This window comes from Anolis sagrei, chromosome 10 (genome assembly GCF_037176765.1).
Source record: "Anolis sagrei isolate rAnoSag1 chromosome 10, rAnoSag1.mat, whole genome shotgun sequence".
NCBI lineage: Eukaryota > Metazoa > Chordata > Lepidosauria > Squamata > Dactyloidae > Anolis > Anolis sagrei.
In genome coordinates, this window is record NC_090030.1 from 2,090,881 (window position 1) to 2,112,078 (window position 21,198).

Genomic DNA, 21,198 nt, shown 5'->3' on the forward strand with positions numbered 1-21,198 from the left:
CTTGGAGGACACAGTTATGATTGCAAGACTGCCAAATTTCTTGGAGATTGAGTTCATCCGGTCCTACCTCCTTCGCAGGCACAATTGGTGGGAATGAGAGACAGGGCCTTTTCAGTGGTGGCCCTTCAGCTGTGGAACTCCCTCTCCAGTTCCTAAGTCAGAATCAACAAATCTTTCTGGAAATTTTAGCCAAAAGATTGGGTGGTCCATTTTTCTTTCTGTTGTTGTTGTTGTTCATTTGTTCAGCTGTCTCCGACTCTTCGTGACCTCATGGACCAGCCCACGCCAGAGCTCCCTGTCGGCCGTCACCACCCCCAGGGTCTCCTTCAAGGTCAGTCCAGTCACTTCAAGGATGCCATCCATCCATCTTGCCCTTGGTCGGCCCCTCTTCCTTTTACCTTCCACTTTCCCCAGCATCATTCCCTTCTCGAGGCTTTGCTGGGAAGGTTCCAAAGGGGTCCTTCCCAGTCCATTTCTCAGCTGCCATATCTCCAAAATTATCCAAAATCCAAATTATCCAATGGAATTTTACACACCTCTACCAAATACTTCATGCAAATATGCATGAAGTTACATCCCATAGAAATAATAATGACAACAACAGCCCGAAAGATGCCCACCTCTGACTTGGGCTTCCTCCTGATATATTTCATATTCTAATGCACAAGTACTTTTCTTTCAACCCAACATCCCCTGTGATCTGCGAGTGCAGCATTTTTCCGAATGAAGCATAGTGTTTGAGGACCGGGACATCCATAGGGGCTGGTTTATAAAGCTATTGTCCTCCCAACCCTGCTCTATGCCTGCGAGACATGGACAGTCTACAGACGTCACATGCAACTCCATTCCATCAGCATTGCCTCCGAAAAATCCTGCAAATCTCTTGGGAAGACAAGCAGACAAATGTCAGCATGCTGGAAGAAGCAAAGACCACCAGCATTGAAGCGATGGTCCTCCGCCATCAACTCCGCTGGACTGAAGGCCACGTTGTCCGAATGCCCGACCACCGTCTCCCAAAGCAGTTGCTCTACTCCGAACTCAAGAATGGAAAATGGAATGTTGGTGGGCAGGAAAAGAGATGGAAAGATGGGCTCAAAGCCAACCTTAAAAACTGTAGCATGACAACGAGAGAGAACTGGGAAGCCCTGGCCCTTGAGCGCTCTAACTGGAGGTCAGCTGTGACCAGCAGTGCTGCAGAATTTGAAGAGGCACGAATGGAGGATGAAAGGGAGAAATGTGCCAAGAGGAAGGCACGTCAAGCCAACCCCAACTGGGACTGCCTTCCAATGTCCTCACTGTGGGAGAAGATGAAGATCAAGAATAGGGCTCCACAGTCACCTATGGCCCACCGCCAGGACACCGAACTTGGAGGACAATGTTATTCGAACAACGAGGGATCGTCTAAGTAAGTAGTAAGTACTTTTCTTTCATGGATGAAGCATTGCAGCACTTAGTAAACACACAATCAACACAAGGCTGTGTCCCAAAGTGGTTTCCTCCTTGGCTGTTTGTGCAAACGGAGAATCGGGGCGAACGGAGTGCTCATCGCTTTGGTGGCCAAGAGCTTCGAGGAAACAGAGCTGCCAAAGGGATGGGATGCCATCTGCTTTCCTCGAATGCTTCAGTCCTTCAGCCTCTTTCTAAGAAAGAGAAGAGCTTACCAGGAAGGAAAGAGAGGAAAGGAGGAGGGGAGAGGCACACGCTGCCTCCCGTTCGGGACCCAAAACAGCTGTGCCTGCAACACGTTGGCAACTCTCACAACCCATCAAATGGATTTCCTTCGGCCCTAATTCACAAACCAACACACCGCAAGGCTTTGAGTCGGAGCCAGCTCAAAAGCAGCAGAAAGAAAGCCCAAAGTGGCTTGTCGGTGGATTTTGGTGGCTGCAAAATAAAGCTCTGCATTATGTCCCACGGGACCTGCGCCAGCCTTATAGAATCCTAGAGTTGGAAGAGACCTCCTGGGCCATCCAGTCCAACCCCATTCTGCCAAGAAGCAGGAATATTGCATTCAAATCACCCCCAACAGATGGCCAACCAGCTTCTGTTTGAAAGCCTCCAAAGAAGAGAGATGGGCCAAAACTAACAAAATGAAGTTCAACAGGGACAAATGCAAGATACTCCACTTTGGCAGGAAAAACGAAATGCAAAGCTACAGAATGGGGGACGCCTGGCTTGAGAGCAGTACGTGTGAAAAAGATCTTGGAGTCCTCGTGGACAACAAGTTAAACATGAGCCAGGAATGCGATGTGGCGGCAAAAAAAGCCAATGGGATTTTGGCCTGCATCAAGAGGAGCCTAGTGTCTAGATCTAGGGAAGTCCTGCTCCCCATGCTCTATTCCGCTTTGGTTAGACCACACCTGGAATATTGTGTCCAATTCTGGGCACCACAATTCAAGAGAGATATTGACTCTAAGCTGGAATGTGTCCAGAGGAGGGTGACTAAAATGATCAAGGGTCTGGAGAACAAGCCCTATGAGGAGCGGCTTAAGGAGTTGGGCATGTTTAGCCTGAAGAAGAGAAGGCTGAGATGAGACATGGTAGCTATGTATAAATATGTGAGAGGAAGTCACAGGGAGGAGGAGGGAGCAAGCTTGTTTTCTGCTTCCCTGGACACTAGGATGGCTTCAAACTACAAGAAAGGAGATTCCATCTGAACATGAGGAAGAACTTCCTGACTGTGAGAGCCGTTCAGCAGTGGAACTCTCTGCCCCGGAGGGAGTGTGGTGGAGGCTCCTTCTTTGGAAGTTTTTAAGCAGAGGCTGGATGGCCATCTGTCGGGGGTGATTTGAATGCAATATTCCTGCTTCTTGGCAGAATGGGGTTGGACTGGAAGATGGCCCAGGAGGTCTCTTCCAACTCTTTGATTCTATGATTCTATGAAAGAAGGAGCCTCCACCACACTCCGGGGCAGAGAGTTCCACTGCTGAACAGCTCACACAAGTTCTTCCTAATGTTTAGGTGGAATTGCCTTTCCTGTCATTGAAGCCATTGCGTCCTAGTCTCCAGGGCAGCAGAAAACTAGCTTGTTCCCTCCTCCCTGTAGCTTCCTCTCACATATTTATACATGGCCCTCATCATGCCTCCTCTCATCCTTCTCTTCTTCAGGATAAACATGCCCAGCTCTTTAAGCAGCTCCTCATAGGGCTTGTTCTCCTGACCCTTGATCATTTTAAGTCGCCCTCTTCCTCTGGACATGTTCCATTTTAGAGTCAACATCTTCCTTCAATTGTGGTGCCCAGAATTGGACACAGTGTAATTCCAGGTGAGGTGTAACCAAGGCAGAATAGAGCATGGGGAGCAGGACTTCCCTGGACCTACACACAAGACTCCTATTGATGCAGGCCAAAATCCCATTGGCTTTTTGAGCTGCAGCATCACATTATATCAACGCTCAAAGCCAGGTTTATATTGCTGTTGTCTGGCATTTGTTTTATTCTGACATAGTTGGGCTAAGCACATGAGGCTGAGCAAATCTGGGAAATGGAGACAAGGCCGTCAAGACACAAGGTCAGTTCTATCCCATTTCCCATGTCAACCTAGTAAAATGATGACAATTCTAATAATAAAGGCATAAAATATTGCTTAACATAAAAATAATAGAACAGCACAACAACAGAGAGGAAACAAACAAGAACATCTAATCACCTCTCAACAAAAGATTGCCCCAGGCACTGCCAGGCCATCAAATGCTAATCAAGGTGGTCAGTTGAAACATTCACACCTAGCTCCAACAGACAAGAGTCCTTTGTCCCACCCTGGTCATTCCACAGATATATAAACCCTTTCTCCTATTTCCAACAGACCTCACTACCTCTGAGGATGCTTGCCATAGATTCAGGCGAAACATCAGGAGAGAATGCCTGTAGAACATGGCCATATAGCCCGAAAAAAACCTACAGCAACCCATAAATATAATGTCTATATCATAATCTCTTTTCTTGAAGTTTGAAGCCATTCTTCCATTGCGTCCTAGTCTCCAGGGAAGCAGAAAGGAAGCTTGCTCCCTCCTCCTCCCTATGTCTTCCTCTCACATATTTATACATGGCTATCATGTCTCCTCTCAGCCTTCTCTTCTTCAGGCTAAACATGCCCAGCTCCTTAAGCCGCTCCTCATAGGGCTTGTTCTCCAGATCCTTGATCATTTGAGTCGCCCTCCTCTGGACATTTTCCAGCTTGTCAATATCTCTCTTGAATTATGGTGCCCAGAATTGGACACAATGTGATTCCAGGTGTGGTCTAACCAAAGCAGAATAGAGCATGGGGAGCATGACTTCCCTGGACCTAGACACTATGCTCCTGTTGATGCAGGCCAAAATCCCATTGGCTCTTTTTGCCACCACATCACATTCCTGGCTCATGTTCCCCTTCCTCCCCACGAGGACTCCAAGATCTTTTTCACACGTGCTGCTCTCGAGCCAGGTCTCATTGTCCCCCATTCTGTATCTCTGCATTTCGTTTTTCCTGCCAAAGTGGAGTCCCTTGCATTTGTCACAGCCAATGCCCAGAAATGATGGAAGTTACAGTGCAGCAAGATCTGAGAAGCTACACAAAGCATGGATTGAGGTACTCCTGGTTAGTCGTAAGGCCGAACAGGGCATAGGGTTACAGCCTGTGTTGGATGGGGCCGCACTCCCCCTGAAGACGCAGGTTCGCAGTTTGGGTGCGATCCTGGACTCATCGCTGAGCCTGGAACCCCAGGTTTCAGTGGTGACCAGGGGAGCATTCGCACAGTTAAAACTCGTGCGCCAACTGCGCCCGTACCTTGGGAAGTCTGACTTGGCCACGGTAGTCCACGCTCTGGTTACATCCCGTTTAGACTACTGCAACGCTCTCTACGTGGGGTTGCCTTTGAAGACGGCCCAGAAGCTCCAATTAGTCCAATGCTCGGCAGCCATGATACTAACGGGAGCGGAGCGCAGGGAGCATACCACTCCTCTGCTGCACCAGCTCCACTGGCTGCCGATCTGCTACCGGGCTCAATTCAAAGTGCTGGCGTTGGCCTTTAAAGCCCTAAACTGTTCTGGCCCAAGTTACCTATCCGAACGTATCTCTGCCTATCAGCCCACCAGGACCCTAAGATCTTCTGGGGAGGCCCTGCTCTCCATCCCACCTGCTTCACAAGTGCGGCTGGCGGGGACGAGGGACAGGGCCTTTTCTGTGGTGGCCCCTCGGCTTTGGAACGCCCTTCCCATGGAGGTAAGATCAGCCCCCTCGCTGATGGTGTTCCGAAGAAGATTAAAAACCTGGATGTTCGAACAGGCTTTTGGTTAATTCGGTGCAATGAATGTGATGATTACAGGAATGGAAATATGGACGACGAAACTGGATCACGATTTTAGTCATGAGATGCATTGGGGTGTTATTGTTGTGTCAATATCGTGTATTATGCTTTTATGGTTTTAAATTGTATATTGTTGACTGTTGTACCTTTGTTGTAAACCGCGTTGAGTCGCCTGTTAGGCTGAGAAACTGCGGTATACAAGTAAAGCAAATAAAATAAATAAATAAATTGCAGCTTGTGTTCAATAACCATCAGAAATCCCTCCATTTCCTGGGATCCTGCTCGCTACAGACGAATTACAAGGAGGAAGCGAACAAGCCAGCGCCTGTTTATACAAGCGAACAAACAAGAGGGTTGGGCCTTTGAACGCTCCGCAAAAAGCCGTCTGAAAGCGAGTCGGAGAAGGCAACAGAAAGGATTGAAAGTCTGCTCAGTGGGCAAGAAGAGCCCCGGATAAAGCTCTTCCCTCCTGGCGCTTCTTGGCGCATTGTCTGCTTTGTAGAAATTCCTGGCGCTTGGAAAGTGTGCCTCCCTCGAAAGTGGCACCGGTCCAAGTCCGGTCTGGAGCAAATCTGGAAAGGGGGAGGGAAGCCGGTTTGCTCCTCCAAAAAGAATGGAGGAAGAGATCTGTGTCGTCAAAGGCTTTCATGTCCGGAATCACTGATTTGCTGTGTTTTCCAGGTTGTATGGCATTATCTCCTAATGTTTCACCTGCATCTGTGGCAGGCATCCTCAGTGGTTTGTCCAGAGGTCTGTGGGAATGAGGCAAGTGGAGTGTATGTCTACCTATGGAATAATGTCCAGGATCCTTGTCAGTTTGAAGCAAGTGTGAATGTTGCAATTAGCCAGCTTGATTGGCATTTATTTATTTGTTGTGTCAGAGCAACCAGTCCATTATATTACATTTCTAACAGAACAAAGCAAACAAACAGAAAGATACAAAACTTGTGAGTTTGGTAGTTGGTTAAATCTCCTTTGACCAGTATCTGGCCACCTGGAGTGCCTCCGGTGTTGCCGCAAGAAAGTCCTCCCTTGTGCATGTGGTTGGGCTCATGTTGCATTGCAGCAGGTGGTCAGTGGTTTGCTCTTCTCCACACTCGCATGTTGAGGATTCCACTTCGTAGCCCCATTTCTTGAGGTTGGCTCTGCATCTCGTGGTGCCAGAGCGCAGTCTGTTCAGCACCTTCCAAGTTGCCCAGTCTTCTGTGTGCCCAGGAGGGAGTTTCTCATTTGGTATCAGCTATTGGTTGAGGTTCTGGGTTTGAGCCTGCCACTTTTGGACTCTCGCTTGCTGAGGTGTTCCAGCGAGTGTCTCTGTAGATCTTAGAAAATTGGCATTGAGTGGCCATTGATTGGCATGGAGTGGCCATGAATCTGCAAAGTCGACCAGTGCAGGTCTCTGCCTAGAGGTTGCCTGGCTGTTGTTGCCTGGAGAATCAAGACAGTACCTAAAGAACACCTCTCAGAAACAGGGGAATTCCAGACAGCAAACAACCAAGTGCCCATTAACACCTCTCAAACAAAGGATGCCTCCAGGCAACAACAGCCAGGCTTTGAAGCTTCATGGCTACTCAATGCTATTCAAGCTTGCTAATTGCAACATCCACGCTTGCTTCAAACAGACAAAGGTTCTTTCACAGGCATATACACACTCCACTTGCCTCACCTCCAACAGACCTCTGAAGATGCCACTGGCCACAGATGAAGATGAAACATCAGGAGAGAATGCTGCTGAAACCTAGCCAGACAACCTGGAAAGCTCACAGCAACCCAATGAGGAGATAGTTTGTTAGTGGTTTGGTTTGTTAGCTAGTAAAACAGGCACAGACCTAACTGACTTCCCAATCCTTTTTTACATGGATCCAATGAACCTAGCTAATGTATCAAAATTCGAATACCTTGTTTATCTTTGATGTGTGACATTGTATTGAATAGTCTTGGATTTTAATAGGCAAGGTGTGGGTGCCAATTCTTTTATGTAGTGCTTTTATATTGTATGTGTTCATATTCTGAATTGGTTTTAATGGTTTGTTTTGAGATAGTTCTAGGTTTTATGCCAATCTAATGTTTATATTGAGATTTTATTATTATTATCTGAAACACAACAAGATGAGTCCACAGCAAACAAGATCACTCTGCTGGCTGCTGAATTGGATCACACGTCGGACACTTCCCAAGTGTCTAGGACTGTGTGATGTATCGGCCAATAATGCCTGCAGATCCCAGTAAGGTGGCCTTCTGCAACTGGCAGATGGTGATTTTGTCAGCGCCGATTGTGTTTAAGTGCAGGCCAAGGTCTTGAGGCACTGCACCCAGTGTGCAGATCACCACTGGGACCACCTTGACTGGCTTGCACCAGAGTTTGATCCTTAAATCCTCATATCGTCTCAGCTTTCCCAGTTGTTTCTCTTCAATCCTGCTGTCACCTGGGATTGCAACATCGACAATCCATACTTTGTTTTTTAGCATTATCGTGAGGTCAGGAGTATTGTGCTCCAAAACTCTGCCTGTCTGAATCCAGAAATCCCAGAAGAGTTTGATGTGCTCGTTTTCTGTAACTTTTTCCAGCTTGTAATCCCACCAGTTCTTTGTCGCAGGCAGATGGTGTTTGTGGCACAAGTTCCAATGAATCATCTGAGCAACGGTGTTGTGTCTCTGCTTGGAGTCTGTCTGTGCGATCATCTTGCAGCAGCTGAGGATGGGATCCATTGTTCCACCTGCTTCCTTGCAGAGTCTACATTTGGGAGCTATTGTTGACTTTTCAATTCGGGCTTTGGTGGCCTTGGTTCGAATGGCTTGTTCTTGGGCTGCCAGGATCAGGCCCTCCTTTGTCTCCTTTTTCAGAATCCCACTTGTGAGCCACAGCTATGTTTTTTCTTTGTCAATTTGGCTCTCAATATTATTATTATTATTATTATTATTATTATTATTATTATTATTATTGTTTATTTATACCTCGCTTTATCTCTCCCGAAGGAGACCCAAAGCAGCTTAAGATAAAAGCACCAGCATACAATCTATATAAATAAAAACGTAATGTTCATTTGTGGGATTAACATAACTCAAAAACCACTAGACGAATTGACACCAAATTTGGACACAAGACACCCAACAGGCCAATGAGTGACCGTCACTCATAAAAACCTTGAAAAACACAGTAGAATACACGTAAAAAGCTAAGAAACAAAAAATACATTACAACATGTGCAAAACTACACACACACACATATATATATACACAAACATATATATATATACACACACATACACACATATACATATACACAAACACACATATATACACATACATGCAAATATATACACACACATATACACACACAAAACACATATACACACACTGGGCCACAGCAACTCATGGCAGGGGACAGCTGGTTTGAAATATACAAATATGCAAACATTAAAACACGATTGAATATAAAGAGTATTTTAAAAATCCCAGTTAATAACCATTAAAACCGATTCAAAATTATGCAGATGTGTCCTTAAGGAGCCAAATAACTGTGTTAAACATGAGCCAGGAATGTGATGTGGTGGCAAAAAAAGCCAATGGGATTTTGGCCTGCATCAAGAGGAGCCTAGTGTCTAGATCTAGGGAAGTCCTGCTCCCCATGCTCTATTCCGCTTTGGTTAGACCACTTTACCTGGAATATTGTGTCCAATTCTGGGCACCACAATTCAAGAGAGATATTGACTCTAAGCTGGAATATGTCCAGAGGAGGGCGACTAAAATGATCAAGGGTCTGGAGAACAAGCCCTATGAGGAGCGGCTTAAGGAGCTAGGCATGTTTATCCTGAAGAAGAGAAGACTGAGAGGAGATATGATGAGGGCCATGTATAATATGTGAGAGGAAGCCACAGGGACAAAAGCAAAATACTAGTGTCTAGATCCAGGGAAGTCATGCTCCTCATGCTCTATTCCGCCTTGGTTAGACCACTTTACCTGGAATATTGTGTCCAATTCTGGGCACCACAATTCAAGAGAGATATTGACAAGCTGGAATTTGTCCAGAAGAGGGCAACTCAAATGGTCAAGGGTCTGGAGAACAAGCCCTATGAGGAGCGGCTTAAGGAGCTGGGCATGTTTAGCCTGAAGAAGAGAAGGCTGAGAGGAGATATGATGAGGGCCATGTATAAATACGTGAGAGGAAGCCACAGGGAGGAGGAGGGAGCAGACTTGTTTTCTGCTTCCTTGGAGACTAGGACGCAATGGAACGATGGCTTCAAACTACGAGAGAGGAGATTCCATCTGAACATGAGGAAGAACTTCCTGACTGTGAGAGCCGTTCAGCAGTGGAACTCTCTGCCCCGGAGTGTGGTGGAGGCTCCTTCTTTGGAAGCTTTTAAACAGAGGCTGGGTGGCCATCTGTCAGGGGTGCTTTGAATGCAATATTCCTGCTTCTTGGCAGAATGGGGTTGGACTGGATGATGGCCCAGGAGGTCTCTTCCAACTCTTTGATTCTAGGATTCTATGTTGCGAAATGATACACAACTCAAAACTGCATCTCCAACATGAAATGTTTGGAAAGCCCTGGCCTAGGCATTAATAAACAGTGCTGATACGGAATCTGTCCTCCGCCCTGTTTGAATGAGGAATGTTTTGCAGATTAACACGAAAAGCAACCCAATGTGTTTTTTGCAAGTGCAAAGGAAAATGTTTGCACACAGGGCGGTGTCCGGTGATGCTTTTCTGCCAAGAAGATCTTCAAACTCAAGCAGGAGGAGGAACCAAGCCGGAGCCCAACACAGTGCTGTACCTTCCTTGTGTTGTTGTGCATCCTAGAACATTAAAACACATGGAAAGGTCGGGGGGGGGGGGCTTGTGGTTTTCGCTGTGGTCTTCCTTAGAAGGCTCCAGATGGGCTGGGACGGATCCAAGCTCCTCCAAGAGGTCTCCGTTTCCAAGCTGGTCTCAAGCCAAGAGCTTTGACTCATCCGCAGCCTTGACTTTTTGATACCAGCTGAGGGAGAACGCAAAACTTTTCCACTAAATGCAAGGGAGGGCTTCTCCGCTTGCAAAGTCGCTTGTGTTTACCACAATCCCTTCCACTTGAATTAGTTCTTGCTTTACTCTGATGCAAGCCTTAGTAGTTGAATTGTCGTTCTGTCCCTGCATCCCAGAGCAAACTCATATGATCCTTTACCTAGTTTCAAAATAAACAGCAGCAGAAATGCTTTGCCTTTCTTAAAACCATGAGAACTAATAATAATAATAATATTTCCTCCTGAGAAAAATGTATAATATCCCAAAGGATTACCACCTCACCCGCCTCATAGGAAATCTGCTACAAAACAGGAGCTTTTTTGTTGAGTTTCAGAGTCAAAGAAGCAAATGGCGAAAGCAGAAGAATGGCTTGCCTCAGGGGAGCGTGCTTCCTCCATCCATGTTTAACATCTACACAAATGATAAGCCAGAAGGGACAGAGAGATTCATCTATGCTGATGATCGTGCCATCACCACCCAAGCAGGGAGCTTTGAGATGGTTGAACAGAATCATAGAATCATAGAATCAAAGAGTTGGAAGAGACCTCTTGGGCCATCATCCAGTCCAACCCCATTCTGCCAAGAAGCAGGAATATTGCATTCAAATCACCCCTGACAGATGGCCATCCAGCCTCTGCTTAAAAGCTTCCAAAGAAGGAGCCTCCACCACACTCCGGGGCAGAGAGTTCCACTGCTGAACGGCTCTCACAGTCAGGAAGTTCTTCCTCGTGTTCAGATGGAATCTCCTCTCTTGTAGTTTGAAGCCATTGTTCCGCGTCCTAGTCTCCAAGGAAGCAGAAAACAAGCTTGCTCCCTCCTCCTCCCTGTGGCTTCCTCTCACATATTTATACATGGCTATCATATCTCCTCTCAGCCTTCTCTTCTTCAGGCTAAACATGCCCAGTTCCCTAAGCCGCTCCTCATAGGGCTTGTTCTCCAGACCCTTGATCATTTTAGTCGCCCTCCTCTGGACACATTCCAGCTTGTCAATATCTCTCTTGAATTGTGGTGCCCTTACTGCCTACTACAGGGAAAACCAGCTGATTCCTAATTCATTTAGGAATTGAAAACTCGAATTCTCTCTTTGGCCATCTGTTTCTAAATACATTACCACAATTTAAATATCATAATTAGTGTACTTATTATTCAGTGTATAAATACGATCCTTCTTGAACATTTCAAAAGTCAGCAATAAATACAAAATAGATCTAATTTAATAAATGCATACATGTGCTTTTCAGCTTAAGAACAGACAAGCATCCCGACCTCTGAGGATTATTACCTGGGAAGGAATCCCACTGGAGCATTGCAGCACACCAAAACACCAGGGAGTTACTGTGGACTGTGCTCTGACCTACAAGAAGCACTGCCTGAACATCAAGCAAAAAGTGGGTGCTAGAAACAACATCATACGAAAGCTGACTGGCACAACCTGGGGATCACAACCAGACACAGTGAAGACATCTGCCCTTGTGCTATGCTGCTCTGCTGCTGAGTATGCATGCCCAGTGTGGAACACATCTCACCACACTAAAACAGTGGATGTGGCTCTTAATGAGACATGCCGCATTATCATGGGGTGTCTGCGCCCTACACCATTGGAGAAATTACACTGTTTAGGTGGTATTGCACTACCTGACATCCGCTGGGAAGTAGCAGCCAATAGTGAAAGGACCAGGGAAGTGACAACTCCAGCCCATCCCCTGTTTGGGTATCAGCCAGCATGTGAATGACTTAAATCAAGAAATAGTTTTCTAAGATATACAGAGACACTCATAGCAACACCTCAGCAAGCGAGAGTCCAAAAGTGGCAGGCTCAAACCCAGAACCTCAATCAATGGCTGATACCAAATGAGACACACACAGCAAACTGGACAACTTTTAAAAGGCGCTGAACAGACAGTGCTCTGGCACCACGAGATGCAGAGCCAACCTTAAGTAATGGGGCTTCAAAGGGGAGTCCATGACGTGCGATTGTGGAAAAGAGCAAACCACAGACCACCTCGTACAATGCAACCTGAGACCTGCCACATGCACCATGGAGGACCTTCTTGCGGCAACACCAGAGGCACTCCAAGTGGCCAGATACTGGTCAAAGGACATTTAATAGAATGCCAAGTTTGCAAACTTTGTGTGTTTGTGTGTTTTTAATACAATACAATTGTTTGGTTTGCACCTGACACGATAAATATATTATTATTATTATTATTATTATTATTATTATTATTATTAAGCCCCTTGACATCAAAGAGAAGGAGAGACAGTGTTGCATAGTGTTATGGAACCAGGATTCAGAGGCCCCGTCTACCCTGTTATAATGTGTCCAATTGGAATATTGTGTCCAATTCTGGGCACCACAATTGAAAAGAGATATTGGGATGTGTCCAGAGGAGGGCGACTCAAATGATCAAGGGTCTGGAGAACAAGCCCTATGAGGAGCGGCTTAAGGAGCTGGGCATGTTTAGCCTGAAGAAGAGAAGGCTGAGAGAAGACATGATGAGGGCCATGTGTAAATATGTGAGAGGAATCCACAGGGAGGAGGAGGGAGCAAGCTTGTTTTCTGCTTCCTTGGAGACTAGGACGCGGAACAATGGCTTCAAACTACAAGAGAGGAGATTCCATCTGAACATGAGGAAGAACTTCCTGACTGTGAAAGCCATTCAGCAGTGGAACTCTCTGCCCTGGAGTGTGGTGGAGGCTCCTTCTTTGGAAGCTTTTAAGCAGAGGCTGGATGGTCATCTGTCAGGGGTGATTTGAATGCAACATTCCTGCTTCTTGGCAGAATGGGGTTGGACTGGATGGCCCAAAAGGTCTCTTCCAACTCTAGTATTCCATGATTCTATGAATGCAGATTGAACTACATTACATGGCCATATGATCCAGCTCAATCCAAATAAACAGCATTATAGGAGTCTACACTGACCTGAGAAACCAGGGTTCAAATCCCCCTTTGCGCACCAAAATCCAAAGAATGGCCTTTGGAAAGTCACACTCCCTCAGCCTCAGAAGAAGGCAAGTGCAGACTTCCTTGGAATCACTCAAAGCCGAGTGTGGTTTGCATAATGCACTTGGATTTTTGGAGACTAGAGACTGAATTCAGCTCTGGTATCCTACTCAGAAACCTTGGGTATGTCACACTCTCTCAGCCTCAGAGGAACTTGCTTTCAGCCCATAAAGAAAGGGGAAAAAACTTACTTTGGCGACTCCAATCTGCTCCTTGCGGAAGTTTTCCAACGGTTTGATCAACAGGTCGCTAGCGTTTTGCACCTACGGAAGGAAAGCAAACACAAATTCCGTAAGTCCTCGTTCAGTTTGAGAACATTGGATGTAGCCTTCCAGGTCAGAAGATGGACACCCAAATCTGTCCTGGGTTTCAGGAGAGTTGCTGTGGGTTTTTCAGGCTATCTGGTCAATGTGTTCCAGTATCATTCTTTCCTGATGTTTCGCCTGCATCTGTGGCGATCATTTTCAGAAGTTCTTGTTGTGATTGGGCACCAAAGATTGTCTCACACAGCAGTTTAAGGGTTAACAAAAGTCTTTAATGAGTTTCTGGTAGACTAACAGCACTTGAACAGCAGTGCTAGTTAACAAAACAAAAGGCCTTTAGGCAAGTAAACAAAGGAGGGAGAAAAGCCGGATTATCCCAGGACTCAAACTCAGGGAAAAAGGAAAGCAGGAGCAAATGCTGGCGTTGATAAACACGGAGTCAAACGGTCCTTGGCCATACACAGGCAAGAGCAGTAAACAAAGTCCAGAAAGCAGTTGCGTGGTCCAGGAACGTTTCCAAAGTCAGGGGCAAGGAGAAGTCACTCATGTAGTCCAATCCAAAGTCAAGGCACAAGAAGACACAATAACTGGAAACCCAGGACCCAAACAGAGGTTAGGCAGCACAAAGACCAGATACAACGCTTTGTCCTCTGCAAAGCTACACATCCCAGAGCTCCCATTTTTATTAGCAGTCACTATCGCTTGATTGGCTATCATCGCTATCATCTGGGTCATTTCCCTCAGCTGCTAGCTCGTTACCTCACCAACGCTGCCATTGTTGATCTAATCCAGGATCCTGCCAAGATGTACCTTCCTGGTCGATATTGCCTAACAGTTTGTATATTACAATATTCAACAAACGGCAAAATTAAATGGTATAGGCATAACCCAGTATATAATGAACAACAACCAGTTGTTTACAAAGATTACACATACATAACATAAAGAGTCTTTATGTTAGGCAAACTGTTAGGCAATATCGACCATTGTGATTTATGTACCACAACTTTTAGTGGATTTGTGTTTTTTGTATTGGTGGGAATCCATTGTCTTCTTGTGTTAACTGCAAGATGTACCTTCCTGCCATGTATTTTGGAATCCCTCAAACTTGTCACTGGACGTGGGCTGATTACATATGTCCTGAATTTCCCTAGCCTGAGTCCAGTCCAATTCCTCCTCCATCTCCTCATTACTGGCTTCCAGTTCATCTGCACTGGAATTGTCAGCTGTATCTTTAAGCCGTTTACTCAAAGTTTCCTCATCACTATCAGATTCATTGGCAACCCGCTTTACTCCCTGGTAATCCCCTTCTCCCAGATCCTCGGGTCCAAACCCTGCAAAATCTTCCGTGTCGCTAGGTGCCAAGAATATATCTCGAATACGCTTCTGCTGACGCTGATCCAGCTCTAACTCAGCATCACTCCTCCTTCTCCTACAACCGGTAGCAGCTTCACTGTCAAGACGCTGAGCCACAACAGTTCTGTTGACAATGAGACAAGTGGAATGTATGTGTGTGTGTATGTATGTGTATATGTATATATATGTCTGTGTGTGTGTGTGTGTGTATGGAATAATGTCCAGGGTGGAAGAACCCTTGTCTGTTTAAGGAAAGTGTGAATGTTGCAATTTAGCAAGGAGAAAATGCTGCTAGAACATATTGGCCACATAACCCGGAAAACACACAACACCCCAGTCTTTTGGGTCTCTTCCTGACCCGAATGCTGTAAATACTCTCCAAATGAAGACCTCCAAACCCTTGGGACCATCAAGGAAGAGCAATGGGCCTTACCATCATGGACCTTTCCAGTTCGACCTCTTGGAGTAGCTCTGCAAATTCCTTAAAGGATTCAGCTGGAAAGGAAAGGAAGGCAAACAACGGATCAAAGGATTGAATCCAGGAAGCCAAAACATAATACTCAGTTACCAATACCATTAGAGTATATCTATATTTTAAAAGTTATTTCTAAATGGATGGCAAACAAACTTTAAAAAGAGATGCAAAAGAAAAAATATTCAAATGTTTAAAATAAATGAGCAAGAAATAAAAGAAGAACAAAAGATAAAGCAAGCTTTCCAAAAATATTTTAAAGAACTTTATATTAAAAAAAGAGGAATAGCACAGAAACAAAGACAAGAATGTCTTCAAAAAGAGAGTCTTCCAACTATCTCAAAGGAGGAACACAAATGATTAAACAATCCAATTGCAATGAATGACATTGGCCATCCAAGGGTTGAAATTAGATAAAGCCCCCGGACCAGATGGCTTCACTGCAATTTATGACAAAGCTTTCACAGGAGAAATAGCACAACCACTTAACATATATTTTTGAAAAAGGAGGTAACAGAAACGTGACAAAAAGCCAACATTACACTGATGCCCAAAAGAAGATCAAAGTTCCCTAAAATTTCAGTATTATAGACCTATTTCATTGCTATATATGGACTATGAAATATTCACGTCAATACCGGCAAATAGATTCATAATACGGGAGGGAATGCATCTTATACTGGTGGGGTTCCTCCAGGTGCATTTGCACACCTGTCATGCACCTGGATTGCCTTGGACACTGGATGATGGGTGTTGTAATCTGGCAGCATCTGGAGGGAGAGCTACAGTTTGAAAAGATGGCTATTGATGTCCAGCACTTTTGTTGGGACTACAACTCCCATCACCCTCCATTTGTGAGGGATAATGGGAGTTGGGAGTCCAACAGGACCCAGAGGTTCAAGAGGAGAGCGCCTTGATGGCTATCGCTGTAGAAAAGGACCACCTTCCAGTCCATTTGGGACTGCAACTCCCATCATCCTGCATTTCGGCGGTGACCAGGGGAGCATTCGCACAGTTAAGACTCGTGCACCAACTGCGACCGTACCTTGGGAAGTCTGACTTGGCCACGGTAGTCCACGCTCTGGTTACATCCCGCCTTGACTACTGCAACGCTCTCTACGTGGGGTTGCCTTTGAAGACGGCCCGGAAGCTCCAACTAGTCCAACGGGCGGCAGCCATGGTATTAACAGGAGCAGGGCGCAGGGAGCATACAACTCCTCTGCTGTACCAGCTCCACTGGCTACCGATTAGCTACCGAGCCCAATTCAAAGTGCTGGCTTTGACCTTTAAAGCCCTAAACGGTTCTGGCCCTACATACCTATCCGAACGCATCTCGGCCTATCAGCCCACCAGGACCCTAAGATCTTCGGGAGAGGCCCTTCTCTCCATCCCGCCTGCTTCACAGGTGCGGCTCGCGGGTACGAGAGATAGGGCCTTTTCTGTGGTGGCCCCGCGGCTTTGGAATGCCCTCCCTACTGAAATAAGATCAGCCACCTCGCTAATGGCATTTCGGAAAAAACTGAAAACTTGGATGTTCCAGCAAGTTTTCGGCTAACCCGACGCGATGATGTTTTGATCATGGATTAGCAATCTCGGACAACGAATTGGATTGTGACTTTAATTATGAGATGTTCTGGTCTGTATTGGTGGCCCAATACTATGTATGTATATGTATGTATTTTATATTTTAATTTTATATTTTAAATTGGAATATTGTAGTTTTAAATATGCTGTAAACCGCAATGAGTCGCCGTATAGGCTGAGATATTAGCGGTATACAAGTGTACCAAATAAATAAATAAATAGTGGGAGTTGGAGTCCCAGCAGCGTCAGGAGGTTCAAGAGGAGCACATTGATGGCTATCACTGTAGAAAAGGACCACCTTCCACACAACCTCCTCTGTGGAAATATTATATATATATATATGTACTAGCTGTCCCCTGCCACACATTGCTGTGGCCCAGTCTGTGTATATGTGTTTTGTGTGTGTATATATGTGTTTATGTCTGTGTATATATTTGTGTATATATGTGTGTGTATTTATGTGTGTATAATTGTGTATTTGTGTTTATATGTGTATATGTATATTGTGTATATATGTGTGCTTGTGTATATGCATATATGTGTGTATGTATGTATATATGTATATGCGTGAAGGTGTATATGTATGATAATAAAACTTTATTTATACCCCGCCACCATCTCCCCAAGGGACTCGGAGCAGCTTACATGAGGCCAAGCCCAACAGTACATCAATGTATGTGTGTGTATATGTGTATATTCGTATGTGCTTGCGTATATATATGTGGGTCTGTCTGTAAGTGTGCATGTGTATATGCATATTTCTGTGTATATGTATATTGTGTATATGTGTGTTTATATGAGTGTAAGTGTATATGTATATGTGTGTAGGTGTATATGTAGGTGTGTATATGTGTATATTTGTGTGTGCTTGCATATATATGTGTGTGTCTTTGGAAGCTTTTAAGCAGAGGCTGGATGGCCATCTGTCAGGGGTGATTTGAATGCAATATTCCTGCTTCTTGGCAGGGGGTTGGACTGGATGGCCCATGAGGTCTCTTCCAACTCTTTGATTCTATGATTCTATGATTCTATGTGTGTATGTAAGTGTGCATGTGTATATGCATATTTCTGTGTATATGTATATTGTGTATATGTGTGTTTATATGAGTGTAAGTGTATATGTATATGTATGTATGTGTATATGTAGGTGTGTATATGTGTATATTTGTGTGTGCTTGCATATATGTGTATGTGTGTGTCTGTATGTAAGTGTGCATGTGTATATGCATATTTCTGTGTATATGTATATTGTGTATATGTGTGTTTATGAGTGTAACTGTATATGTATATGTGTGTAGGTGTATATGTAGGTGTGTATATGTGTATATTTGTGTGTGCTTGCATATATGTGTATGTGTGTGTCTGTATGTAAGTGTGCATGTGTATATGCATATTTCTGTGTATATGTATATTATGTATATGTGTGTTTATATGAGTGTAAGTGTATATGTATATGGGTGTAGGTATATATGTAGGTGTGTATATGTGTATATTTGTGTGTGCTTGCATATATGTGTGTGTGTGTCTGTATGTAGGTGTGCATGTGTATATGCATATTTCTGTGTATATGTATATTGTGTATATGTGTGTTTATATGAGTGTAAGTGTATATGTATATGGGTGTAGGTGTATATGTAGGTGTGTATATGTGTATATTTGTGTGTGCTTGCATATATGTGTATGTGTGTGTCTGTATGTAAGTGTGCATGTGTATATGCATATTTCTGTGTATATTTATATTGTGTATATGTCTGTTTATATGCGTGTAAGTGTATATGTATATGTGTGTATATGTAGGTGTGTATATTTGTGTGTGCTTGCATATGTATATGTGTGTCTGTATGTGTGCATGTGTATATCTGTATGAACGTATGTGTATATGTATATATGGTTTATTGGGGGGGTTAAAGTCCATTCTGCTGGTTTTTTTGTGTGTTTTTAGGAGTGATGGACACTCGTTGGCCTTATATGTGTATTGTGTCCAAAATTGGTGTCTCTTTGCCCAGTGGTTTTTGAGTTATGTTAATCCCACAAACGAACATTACATTTTTATTTATATAGATTGTATGCTTAATTTATGTAATGGGACCTTGCAAATAAAGGCGGTCTTGCCTTTGACCCCCCCCCCCAAATATATTGACAAATAGATTGAAGAATATATTAATTTGGAGCTTCTCTCAACTTTCTCGTGTAGTTCAGGGGAATGGATAAGAGTTCGTTGGAAGAAAACTGCATGGGACGCAGGGTCCAATTCCCCCAAGACTGACGCTGGATCTACACTGCCATATAATCCAGTTCAAAGCAGAAAATGTGGATTCAGATGCTGAATTATATGTGGATTCAGATGCTGAGTAGATAGTAGGCTTGGGTAACCACGGAAAAATTTGGTTCTAAACTCGTTTCGTTTTTAGGGGTCCCTTGTGTTTCGTTTTTTTTAATAATTCCGAAATTTTCCTTTAAAAAATTCCGAAATTTACAAAATTTCGTAAAATTACGAATCGATTCGTTAATGGCGGACGAGATTGCGCAATATGCTAAAAAAAACCTCCAAATGGGACAGGAGGAACTTCTGAAGCTTCCCTCTCCCTCTGTTGTTGACTGTTGGTGTGATAAAACACACAACAACTATAAAACTTGCACCAGACATGCAAAAATAATTACGAAATAATTCCGAAATTTTCCTTTAAAAAATTCCGAAATTTCCGAAATTTCGTAAAATTACGAATTGATTCGTTAATGGCGGACGCAATTGCGCAATATGCTAAAAAAAACCTCCAAATGGGACAAGGGGAACTTCCGAAGCTTCCCTCTCCCTCTGTTGTTGACTGTGGGTGTGATAAAACACACAACAACTATAAAACTTGCACCAGACATGCGAAAATAATTACGAAATAATTATGAAATAATTACGAAATAATTATGAAATAAATTGAAAAAATTGTTTCGAATCTTTATTACTCCTCACACAATTCCTGCATGGCTCAATATTGGATCGTAAGCTAATTTAAATACGAATTAATAACGAATTACGAAATTAACGAACGAAACCGCCCAAGCCTAGTAGATGGGTCCAGAGTCCATCAATGGCTGCCCTGAGTTTGCAAGACTCGATCTGCCCGTCAATGACCGTCTCGCTTGGACAAAGCCTTGCTTATGGGGTCACCGTAAGCCAAAGCCCACTGGACGGCAAAGAGTAAACAAGCCGAACTCCCTGGAGCGTGCAAAGCTTTCAAGCATCGCCAACCAAAGTGCAAAGGAATCGCTTACCAATATTAATCTCATCATCGGTCAGAGTGTCCCCGATAAAATCGAACTGAAAGGACTGGAGCGTCTGAGCGAACTTCTGCACGGCGGAGGAATAGCCTGTGAATGGCACAAAATGAGAGAAATGGAAATTCAGGAAACTACCAGTAACGCCAAGAAGAAGACAGTAGGAAGTGAGAAAGACGATAGAACAAGTGGATTCGTTCAACTGAGGAAGCTGCAATGGCTTGGCAAGGCTTGAGCGGAGTGGTTCGTCTTGGAAATCTCTCACTGAACGGCTTGAGCGAAGTGTATATGTATATGGGTGTAGGTGTATATGTAGGTGTTTATATGTGTATATTTGTGTGTGCTTGCATATATATGTGTGTGTGTATGTCTGTATGTAAGTGTGCATGTGTATATGCATATTTCTGTGTATATGTATATTGTGTATATGTGTGTTTATATGAGTGTAAGTGTATATGTATATGTGTGTAGGCGTATATGTAGGTGTGTATATGTGTATATACCAGTAACGCCAAGAAGAAGACAGTAGGAAGTGGGAAAGACGATAGAACAAGTGGATTCGTTCAACTGAGGAAGCTGCAATGGCTTGGCAAGGCTTGAGCGGAGTGGTTCGTCTTGGAAATCTCTCACTGAGCGGGTCACTGTGAGTTGAAGCCATTGACAAGGCCAACAATGGCCTCTCTTGTTCTCTAAGCCACTTGGGATGCATCCACACTGCAGAATTGACACAGGGTGGTTGTCGGTTTTTCGGGCTGCCTGGCCATGTTCAAGAAGCATTCTCTCCTGACGTTTTGCCCACATCTATGGCAAGCATCCTCAGAGGTTGTGAGGTCTGTTGGAAACTAGGCCAGTGGGGCTTACACATCTGTGGAATAATGCCCAGGGTGGGAGAAAGAACTCCCATCCGCCGGAGCCAGGAGGAAATGTTTCAATTGGCCGTCCATGACCAGCATCATTTTAATT

The 21,198-nt window shown here is 44.4% G+C and overlaps 1 protein-coding gene across 2 annotated transcripts in view; it reads right to left on the bottom strand.

Moving 5' to 3' along the window:
- Positions 1 to 21,198, bottom strand: part of OPHN1 (oligophrenin 1) — a 136,059-nt gene that overhangs the window by 84,549 nt on the left and 30,312 nt on the right. Inside the window, exons 2-4 of one of the 2 annotated variants that reach the window (XM_067471492.1) lie at positions 20,233 to 20,328; positions 15,343 to 15,404; positions 13,482 to 13,553 (exon numbers count right to left, since the gene is read on the bottom strand). In XM_067471492.1, coding sequence (XP_067327593.1) covers positions 13,482 to 13,553; positions 15,343 to 15,404; positions 20,233 to 20,328 — 230 coding nt within the window. Of the gene's footprint in view, positions 1 to 13,481; positions 13,554 to 15,342; positions 15,405 to 20,232; positions 20,329 to 21,198 lie in introns of those variants that run through there. The other variant, XM_067471491.1, reaches the window with a different exon arrangement.